At 41.1% G+C, this 11,118-nt stretch overlaps 1 protein-coding gene across 4 annotated transcripts in view; it reads left to right on the plus strand.

Moving 5' to 3' along the window:
• Positions 1–10,755, plus strand: part of AP3D1 (adaptor related protein complex 3 subunit delta 1) — a 54,901-nt gene extending 44,146 nt beyond the window's left edge. For 2 of the 4 annotated variants that reach the window (XM_088149467.1, XM_007433996.4), the window contains 9 exons: positions 497–583; positions 893–1,030; positions 1,344–1,391; positions 1,565–1,754; positions 2,656–2,744; positions 4,148–4,233; positions 5,466–5,587; positions 7,639–7,718; positions 8,958–10,755. In XM_088149467.1, the coding sequence (XP_088005593.1) occupies positions 497–583; positions 893–1,030; positions 1,344–1,391; positions 1,565–1,754; positions 2,656–2,744; positions 4,148–4,233; positions 5,466–5,587; positions 7,639–7,718; positions 8,958–9,053 (936 nt within the window). In that variant the 3' untranslated portion in view covers positions 9,054–10,755. The remainder of the gene's footprint in view (positions 1–496; positions 584–892; positions 1,031–1,343; positions 1,392–1,564; positions 1,755–2,655; positions 2,745–4,147; positions 4,234–5,465; positions 5,588–7,638; positions 7,719–8,957) is intronic. The other 2 variants (XM_088149468.1, XM_007433997.4) reach the window with 1 other exon arrangement.
• Positions 10,756–11,118: the final 363 nt, after the last annotated feature.

The following is an 11,118-nucleotide window of genomic DNA, read 5'->3' on the forward strand; positions in this document are numbered from 1 at the left end:
TACACTATTGAACTTTGGAGACAACCCCCCAAATTATGGCAAGGTGGTTTTGTTTATTTCTTTTTTACAAAACTAAGCAATGAAATAGGCTTAACGCATCTATTTTACTCAAAACACCAGAAAGCCAAGTGCAGAAAAGGATGTGAAAATTCTAGCCCTACCTCTTTCAGCTATGTCATTTTCACACACCCCTGCAGTCTCTGGCTACAGAAGGGTTGCCCTCTTCTGCCTTACAGCTTTGAGAGACTTTAGGATGTGCTTTGAGTGGACTTGATGACCCGATGAAGCAAGAGCAAAGATGCTGGCATGGACTTTCAGTTGGTGGGCTCCACTTTCAAGGGGTTTGGGGAAGGAGGCTGACGGTAGTATGAAGACTTGGGCTAACATGGAACAGGGATCATAACTGGGATGACTTGACCCACATATTTTCTGAGATGTTCCCAGTTACAGTCTCTTAGACCAGACTGGCTTTTATTATCCCAGTTTGTTTCTTTAGCAGAATCTGCCTGAAGTGAGTGTAGACCCAGCAGAACCTGAAGAAGCTAAGAAAGAGGAGGAACTTCAGGAGGAAGATGAAGGAAAGGTGAGTGGCTTAGAGATCTCCACTTTTCTGTATTTGGCCTGGGAACTGATGCTTCTTGGCCAGTCTCTGATAATGGCATCCTGTATCTTACCTCATCTGGAAATATTTTCAGCACGATTTGAATCTGCTGTAATTTTTGAGCTGCCTTTGATAACAGTATCTCAGGCAGAGGGCTAGGCTGGCTAATATGAGTTTTAGCAGCAGTTTCTGGTAGATACATGAGTTGTCCAAGACAGCAGCTTTTACTGGTTGGGCCAAGAAGGAGCTGAGGAACTGGGAAGCTGACTCTTGATCTATGTGGCCTTGTAGAAATCCAAGCATAAAAAGAAGAAGCATAAGAAGGAGGAAAAATCTAAGGAGAAGAAGCTCCCAAAACATCATGACCGAGGGGAGGAGCCGCAGATGGAATCTGTGCAGAACGGAACGCTGGAGGAAGAGCCGCTGCCAGTGAGAAGTTTGCTCAGGGGAGAGGGTTGTAATTGTTCAACAGCTGAGGCACTGAGATTCCAAAAGACCTGGCTGCCCTGGCATGGCTCTGCAGCAGCTTTGCCCAGCATCTGGTACTTTCCAGACATGTTGGATACCAGCTCCCATCACCTGGTTAAGGTTATTGGGACTGTAATCAACCATCACCTGGTTGTTAAATCTACTGCATTGTAACCACAAGAGCACTACTTTGCTGTATAGGTAGCTCCCAAGTTGTACATCCTTTGCCTTCCCTTTTGCTTGCCTTGACTTTTCTTATTTTCCTCTTTTCCAGCCTATGTCAAGTTATAGCCTCCTTGCTGAAAATCCATACATTAAAATGGTGAGTAGTCAATGTGTTTTTCCAATTTTTGGCTTCCTCTTGATTTCTTTGGACTATGATTGGGAGCAGGTATCTACTGTCTCTTGCTCTTGTCTTCCACACCAGTTTTCAGCAGTACGAAGGAGCTCCTAAGTTCTCTGTGTCCTCTCCCTTCCAATTATTCTTTTTTGCAGACCTATGATATCCAGGGGAACCTCCAGAATGATAGCCAGGTTACTGTTTCTGTGATCTTTGAGAATAAGAGCAGCAGTTTCCTGAAGTGCATGGAGCTGAATGTTTTGGACTCTCTGAATACTAAAATGCTGCGGCCAGAAGGATCCTCCATCCACGATGGGATACCTATCCCTTTTCAGCTGCCTCCTGGTATGGCTGCCTGCTTCCTGGCAACAGAGACTTGGGGTGAGGGTGGGTGGGAATGAGCTTGTTAAAAAGAGTCTTGGAGGACAGGGCATATCTCATTATCAGAACGTATCACGGTTGTGTCTGAGCCAAACTTTTGAAGTTTACCTTAGATTTCTAGAGCAGTGTTTCTCAACCTTAGCAACTTTAAGATATGTAGACTTCAACTCCCAGAATTCCCCAGCCAGCATGGGGAATTCTGGGAGTTGAAGTCCACATATCTTAAAGTTGTCATCGTTGAGAAACACTGTTCTAGAGGGACACAGCCTCACCTTGTTTGTGTTTCAGTTTATGGGACTGAATTTTCAAAGGTGTGGATCCAGAACTGAAGAGCTTCTTGCTGTTGCTGGCCATTGCCAGTAAGCCCAAATAATCCCCCAAAGATGTTGGATGTCAGATCTTGACATACAATACTATCTTTGTAAGGGTATTCCTAAGGACCAGAGAACAGCCCCATTGGCAAATCCTGGGAACAATGGTTTTAATTTGGTTCCATTGTGCAGAATATTTTCTAAAGGTAAATAACTTTCTGAGATAAATGAGTAATGACAGAAATGCATTTGGCCTGTAGTGGTAGTCTTCTGTAGCAGTTCTCTGTCCTGCCTTTAATACATATTAAAATAATGCTGATTGATTGATTGATTTGATTGATTGATTTTGCTTATTGTTAAACCACTAATGCTCTGTACTCTTTGGTGGAGAAAATCGTTAATTTTTTTAAGTAAACCTCAGCATGAGAAATAAGATTTTAAAATCAAGATAAACCTTAATATAATCCTCACTTTGGCAAGGGGGGGGGGTCTATATAAATCTGAGTAAATTCTGTTATCCCATTCTAAATTTTCCTGTCTTTTCCCAAATTTAGGAGTCTCAAATGAAACCCAGTTTGTCTTCACCCTGCAGAGTATTGCCATGGCACAGAAACTAAAAGGGACCTTGTCATTTATAATCAAAGTAAGAGCCTGTTATCCCTTGCCAGTCCATGTAGTTCACTACTGGGAAAATATTAAATAGGACATATTTAACATCAGATTTTTATTTCTCAAAGAGATAAAGCTCACTGGTTAGCTTGAGTGATTTGTATTTTCATCCTGGCCTGATCCCTCTAGAGTACCTGTAATAACAGCTCATGCCTCCTTTGTCTTGTTGCCAAATATACATATTTTTCATCATGCTTTTCGGATGAACATAACCTTCAGAAGTAACTCACATCCATTGAGCAAAACACACAGACACTGCCCCCAGGTTTACAAATCTAAAGAAATTAATGCAAGACCCCATGACTTATCAACCAGTATATTTTTATAAAATTGGGCCTATCCTAAATAACTTCTGCTTATGGCTTTGCTTGGGTAAAGGTAATGTGACACCCCAGAAGGCTTTGTTACTCCAGTCAATGGCAGAAGCCAGAGTGTCCTTGTCCTTATTACAACTTTGAGGCAACTGGTAGCTCGACAGAGATCTTTTTCTCAAGGAAGTGGGAATGGAAGTCCCTGCAGTTGTTCCTTGAGGCTTCCCCCATTGTAGCACCTTTCCCAGAAGAGTAGAAGCATGGTCCCCAAGTGATCATTCTTTATCTAGGCCAATATTTTTCAAACTTGGCAACTTTAAGATGTGTGGACTTCATCTCCCAGAATTCTGGGAGATGAAGTCCACACATTTTAAAGTTGCCAAGTTTGAAAAACACTGGCCTAGGCAATGGTGGAGAATGGAATTGCTTTCTCTTGCTGTGTATAAGGGGAGAACAGAATCCATACATTTAGTCATATCAGGAGGATAAAATGTCTGGTTCTATTTGGAATGATGGTGTACAGGTAATCCTTACTTAACGGCTATTTGTTTAACAATGGTTCAAAGTTCCGACAGCCACGGAAAAAGTGCTTTACAACCTATACTCGCACTTATGACTATTGCAAACGATTGCACCAGCCCCCACGGTCATGTGATCGCAATTTGCTACCTTTTTTATGACAGTCGTTAAGCAAATCACTTCAGTCATTAAGCAAATCACTGTGGTCATTAAGCAAATCACCACAGTCATGAGTGAATTCCAGCAAAAAAATGTCCACTGGAGAAGCTGGATTCGTTTAATGACCACGTGATTCACTTAACAACTGCGGTCATGTGATTTGCTTAATGACTGCCCCACTTAAAAACCAATTTTCCGGTCCCTATTGTAGTTGTTAAGTGAGGACTACCTGTATTTTAAAGGCGTGTGCGAGCCTTCTGACTCCCTTCCCTTCCCAGTATCATTTTGGGCTGATGTTCTTTTGAGAATGTTTAAACTAAGTCTCATCCACTTGTTCGACAACTGTTTTTGGTCCTGCGGTTCACCTCCATTTGTCATTATGCTGCAGGACGATGAAGGCTCAACACATGAAAAGTTAGACTTCAAACTGTTCTTCAGTTGTGCCTCTTACCTTATTACGACGCCCTGTTACAGGTAGGCTACTCCCTGAAAAAAACAACTTGTTCTTCACCTGTTAAAAGAAACATTTACTGGTGCTGTTAGGTCAGCATTATTATTCTTTGAATGCTGTTGGTGTGACCTGATGAATTTGCAGCCAAAAACTTAACTACAGTGAAAATGTAAAAAGAATCAATGCACCAGGTTAAGTAGAAGAAGAATATGATATTACTTCAATTACACACACTTGAGCTTAATTACAGAGGTCCGTGGCATAACTCCTATGGGTAGCAGAGCATTTGTCACAGCCAAAAATTGCCCCTGCACATTTTTAAAATGAACATATTTTCTTTAAAAATGGCCCAGATCTCTTGAGATTTGGGTAATTGCACAGAAAAATGCTGAAGTTTATTAAACTTGCAAAAGCTCATGTTCTCACACAGGATTTCAGGATGAAGTAGCTAAAATATCATAAACTGTAGCAGTCTAGCAAGATTTAGGTAAATTTAGAGGAAGAGTAAACAAACTAATGCCTTGTCCATTAATGGAAAGTAGGAGATTGGGTCAGTGTTTTCAGAGACATGTGGGTTTTGCAGAAAGTTTTGAAGAAGAAGCAGCATCATGCATGCATGCTGGGAGATGTCCAAGTACTCAAGGTAGAATCTTTGAGGAAATCTTGAGAGAGTTAGAGTGGTATGAAGAGAGCATAAAGAGTTTCCCTTCACAGCATCCATCCTTGAGTATTAATTGTACCTGTGAGAACACCTCAGTGGGGAAATTAATGGAAATGGCTGGTTTTTGCATTAAAATTAGCATACATTCAGAACATGCAGAATCCAGCAGAGTATAATGTAATTAGAAAAAGATAGGATGATTGCTGTTGAGTAATGGGTTATTCAGGTGTAAAGTATAAATTATTGTAGCAATTTCATGACATCTCATGTTACTCACAGCAGCATGCCTGTAGATGAATAAATGGAAATAGCTGTCTGGAGGGTTTTGTTGTCAACCATGTTGTAAACCCTTCATATTATTCCTTGGATCTGCCTTTTTCTAATGCTTGTCTAAAGAACACACTTAGCCGATTACCAGTGGAGAGACAGCATCCCTGAAGATTACAGAAAGTAAAAATGGACTGAAATTGGGAGAGGTTTTGAAATCCCCTTTAAGGCAGTACCGGAACAGGTCAAGGTAGAAATTAGCCATTCTCTATTTTCCAACTTTCTCTACTGCTCATCTAAGCTACTTCCTCTTTGTGTTTTCCACAGTGATGCTTTTGCCAAGCTGTTGGAGTTGGGGGACTTGCATGCCAGCTCAGTCAAAGTTGATGGCATTACCATTCCTTTCCATCACCTCCTGGCAAAAATTTGCTTCCACCATCATTTCTCTGGTGAGTTCCTGCTAAAAAGACTCCTTACTCCTAAGGTATCACGTGTATTGGCTTACAATTCTGCTGCTGGGCATAAATTTGCGTACATCAGAGTGACCCGAAGATTGGTGAAGAACTCGCTTACCAGAGTTGACAGCCAAACATTGTTGGTCTTTAGCCCTGGTTTCTTAACACTGAACAGGGGGTAACCTGTAACCTGGGTAATCTTCCCAGTCTGGCAACCTCCACATTGGTTGGGACTCTAACTTCCAGAGTTTCCCAGTTCTATGTTCTGGGACTTGCATCCCAATGTATCTGGAGAATGTTAGGTTGTGAAAGACTGGATTTTTTGCAAAATCCACTCCAGCTAGGATTCTGAAAATGGTTGCATGCAAGAGTGGACCCTAAATTCCAAAACTCTATGCCATAATTAAATGCTGATAGCTGTATTTGCTGCAACAAATGTAGCTGTTTCTCTGGAAGTTAATTTTTTTTCTAATTCTTCTCATTTGCTCCCTTTCTCTTAATATCAGTGCCCCAATATTATTTCTGGGTTTATTCATTTATAATGCAGCAATTGCTCTTCCATCTCCCATATTGAACGTGCTTATATGTGTGTAAAGCAGGTATTATAAGAGAAGTAAAGCAAAAATGTGAGATTAAGCATTTTGCAAAAGCTGTTTGAAAGGAAAATTGTTATTGCTAGTTTGTTACTCCCAGTTCAAAATAGCGCAATGAAAGAGTACATGCTTTGCCTGAAGAACATCCCTGGTTAATACATTAAATATCAGGAAGTGCAAGCAAGTTTTTCCATGCCTATGATGCTGCAAAATTGCTACCACTTGAGAATAGGCAACATTTAACTAGATTGACTGAGGTGGTCTCCTGTTTCAGATGCAGGAGTGTCTATTACAGTATTTGTCAACCTGAGCAACCTTAAGATGTGTGGACTTCAACTCCCAGAATTCCCCAGCCAGAATTCTGGGAGTTGAAGTCCACACATCTTAAAGTTGCCAAGGTTGAGAAACATTGATCCATTATATAGTAAATACATTCTGCTGTGGGTGTAAGTCAGCTTTTCCTAACCTCTGATGCCTCCAAATGTCAGTGAAAGTTCTTATCTTGGAAATGATAGAACAAAAGAGGCTCCCTATTTTCCTTGTCACATTAATGAGGCACCCTTCAGGGCAAATTTTTTCCAAGGGCTAGCTGTGGTAAATGATTTCAATCCATATACTACCCTTTGTCACAGAAGTTTTCCTAGGGCAAGTTACACAACCATTTACAATCATAATCCAGAGTGCAAACAATACTTTATAATCAGAAAAAAGTAAAATAGCAAGAATAAAGTTAATTGTAGAAATTTCATGGAAGCTTAATGGAGTAGCTGAAAAGACCATTTCTGAGCAGCCAAGAAGAATCTGCTCCTCTCAACTAGGAATTCCTAGAGAGGTATCTTGAGATTTTAAAAAGGGCATTAAAACCATGCAAGCTTGCAGGAAGCTTCCTATTGTAATATTGTGCAAATTGCTGCTCTGTTTTTGTCTCATTACTAAGAGGAGAAATTTAATTTCTAGTGCTTCTCAAACTACTTCCCATGAGAAAACTGCTAATTCTGTAAGGCTTCTGTGAGGCCAAAAGCATCTACTCTTAGAGGAGATGTCTTGCTACATCTGATTTGCTGTGTTGATTGTCTCATTCCAATTACTTGCTGGAGCTAAGTAATTCTGCTGCATCTGCATCAGTGTGATGTGGTCAAGATCCAGGGATGCACATCACAGATGTGCCCTAGAAGAAAGTGCTTGTTTCTTTTCTGGGCAATGAAAGAGGAAAGCAGACACTGAAAATTGAGGAAGAAATCCCAAGTGTCAATAAAAATGGTCAGAGAAACACAATTATGGACACTTGGGGTTCCTCCCTCTTTCCCTCATTTGCCACTTTTTCTGCCTGAGTGACTGGCCAGTGGTCTACCTAGATCAGTGGCTCATGCAGATAGGCACTCCTTAAATGGAGGAGGGAGCCTTGTTTGGGGGAGGGATGGAAGCCCTTAAAACACTTTTTTTTTCTTTCAGTTGTTGAACGTATGGGGGCCTGTGCATCCATGTATAGCCGTTCTATCCAGGGCCATCATGTCTGCCTACTGGTGAAAAAGGTGAATCCAAAAACAAAGTACAAAGCACAAAATTGTGCAACCAGTGCATTGTGATAGCATTAGCATATATATAATCAGTCAGTTACAAATGCTAAAGCACAATAGGTCTCTGTTGCATTGTACATATGATGCATTGCAGAAACTTCTTTAAACCAGGTATTTTAATCATAGGTATTCAGTGGTAGGTAGTGACTTTTCTTATCTGTAGATTTTTTCCTTCCTCAGTAAAATATACAGATAGTCCTCACTTAATGACCCCAATTTGGACCGGCAACTCTGTCACTAAGTGACACAATCGTAAAGCCAAAAATCACGTGACTTACTATGGCAGTCCCAGCACTTACAGTTGCAGTCGTTAAGCAAATCCCGCATGGTTGCTTAGCAAGGTATCACATGACTGTGACTTGTGACCCCCCGCCAGCTTTCCCATTGAGTTTGCTTGTTGGAAGCTGGCTGTGAAGGTTGCAAATGGTGATCACATGACCGTGGGGCACTGTAACTGTCATAAATGTGCAACGGTTGCCAAGCATCCAAATCATGATCACATGACTGCAGGGAATGCTGTGACAGCCACAACTTCAAGGACCGGTCATAAGTCTATTTTTTTCAGCACCGTCGTAACTTTGAACAGTCACTAAACAAATCATCATTAAGCAAGGACTACCTGTACTCTTAATAATATCCTTAGTTAGAATATCAAGATTTGATAATATATCAGTTATAGTAGTTAATGCAAAGGAAATTGTTTATTTTTTTTTGGAATTCATCCAATCAGTGTTGCTTTTGTAATTACTTGTTATTTACAATAATACATTCATCTACTTCTTTAATCACACCATTTATGGAAAGCAAAGAAGACTGCCATCAGATGACGGGTAGTGGCATAAGTAGTGTTGCATGTTTGTCAACTTCCAGACAGTGGACTTGCTTTTTAAAGAGAGTGAGTTAATCTTGTGTGTTCAACACCTCTCAGTCTGACCCCCTACTAAATCCATGATATGGATCGCCCTCCCTTCATCAGGGGAGAAGTGAAGTTGCCTCCAGAATTCCTACCAGACAGAGGTAAAGCTTGACAGATCCTTGTAAGAGTAGGAGAAAAGAACAAGCATGACTTGGTTTCCAGGCAGATGAAAGGAAAGATGATGACTCTGGATAGGGAAGAGACAAGAATCATGCTATCTGCCCCTACAATATCTGTTGTTTTTTCTCTCCCCGCCCCCCCAACAAATCCTTTGGCAGGGAGAAAACTCGGTGTCCATCGATGGAAAATGTGATGATTCAACCTTTTTGGGAAACCTGCTGTCAGAACTCAAAGAGACCCTGTCAAAATGTTGAGTGTGCTCAGAAGCAGGCGCAGTCCCCCGTCCTTCTGGCCCTCCACGAAAGCAGCACCCTGAGACTCACAGACTGAAACCAGTGGAGTGTTCGATTTCTCTCCTTCTGCGCACATGTTTGATCTCCCAGGGCATGTGTTTTCCATTTCCTCTCCATTCTGGGTTGTGGTGTTCGTTTTTTGTCTTTTGTTTTAATTTTGTTCCAGTTTACACATCTTAGGACTGTGCTCTCCCCTCTCCTCTATTTTGAACGGTTTGACCGTCTTTGGAGTTAACCATTTCCATAGCAAAGAAATCCCTGTTTGTATTGACATCTTGGCAAGGAGAACAGGGGAGAGAGTTACGGAATCCATATTGGAAACCCTTCAGGAACAGCATCGCTGGGTGTGCTTGCCCATGCAGGACTCACTCTGGGGTGTGAGCGGATCGATTCCATTTATCATTTTAAACTGCCCGTGCTAAAGGAGGAAAAGGTCAGAATGTCTCTCCTCTGTAACCAACTGGGATGTGTAATCCCTCCTTCCCTAAGGCTGTTCCAGAGCATTTCCTGCTGCCCCAGGCTGGGACTGGTTAATCCTCTCCCATCTTGGTGGATTCCCACAGGAATGTTTGAAGTCCAATGCAATATCTCATTCGTGGAATTACAAAGGGTAGCCTAATTAAAAGTCCAAAGTCACTGTGCCTGTGTGGGTTTGGGGATTCTGTGATTATTTTCTTTCTTCTGTGTTAGGTTGAGCAATCCCAGGGTAGAGCCAATCTCCCATTCCCAGCTTTTACAAAGCCTACTCTTAAGCAGATGGACACAAACCTAGTGACAAATTGGTTTTGAAAGTATCCTCAGACCAGAGCCGCAGCCGGTGGTTTCTTTTTTTTTTCAAACTTTCCTTTTTTCCCTCGGCAAGATTGGAAGATATTAGTGATTATCTATTACAGATTGGGTGGAACACCTTGATTGCTGTTAAAAGGCAATGAGAAATTGCTCCATGGCAGCCCATAACTTTTTTTTTTTTTAAATTCTCCCACAATGAAACTTCACTATTGGACATTCTAAACACTGATATTTAGAATCCTGAATTTGGGAGTCCGGGGGGAGGGAGAGTGGGGGGAGGAGAGGATGGAACAGGCAGAACCCTTTGGTCTCTGGCTTGCTTTATATCCTCTATGTTTCGAGACTTTGGTGCCTCAATATTCTTCTGTGTGGTCAGGGGTCTTTTTTTTTAATATCAGTAATTAGGTCTGTTGGGAGCAGAGCTGCAAGATTTACTGAGAATAATTTAGCATCTCTCCCAATATTGCAGCAGATGTTGGTGAAACAGTTATTGAAAGGAGTGAGGCGGGAGGGTGTTATTCGTTGACTTTTTGTGGATTAGTGCAGATTTTGTTTGGGGGACAAATCTGCGCATATTCAAAAATGTCTTAAAGGGCAAATGCTCCTTGGAGTTAGTGGATTTTAAATATATATATCTATATATATATATATTCCTGGATGAAAACTTGTCACTTTAGCATGTAGAGTCTGTTCTCTTACAGAACCCTGTGCAGTGATTCTAAAACCTTCTGAAAATTGTACAATATGTTATGTTTAAAAAAACAACTTATTTACTATCGACATTCCCCCACAAAACACATACCACAAAGCTGCTGTAAGAATTTTTTGTGTCAAGACGATCGAATAAAATTTCAAAACTTACAGAATTTGAAAATCTTTTGAATTGTGCCTGAATACTTAATGGCAAATGCAGAATGTCTTAGAGCACTCAATCCCTTTTCCACTTGGTACAAATTGTCTCCTGGCCCTTAACAGTGGGTAGTCTTTAACAGCTGAACTGACAACCAGGAATTATAATGGGTTGAAATTCAGATTTTAATTTAAAGGAGTTTTAATTGTGGTTCATTTTATTGCAGATGGTAAGATTGTGAATAGCCATCATTGCCCCCTCCCCTCCAAAAGGATGAATGTGAATTGCCTGCTGAAATCCTGAAGGCATAGATTGCACAATAAAGATGGGAGGCTCGATTGTCCTGAATGTTTCACTGTGTTCCTGCTACTTAATAGAATGATAGAG

This window comes from Python bivittatus, unplaced genomic scaffold (assembly GCF_059951505.1).
Source record: "Python bivittatus isolate LINGU-HERP-01145 unplaced genomic scaffold, Pbiv_v1 ctg000580_np1212, whole genome shotgun sequence".
NCBI lineage: Eukaryota > Metazoa > Chordata > Lepidosauria > Squamata > Pythonidae > Python > Python bivittatus.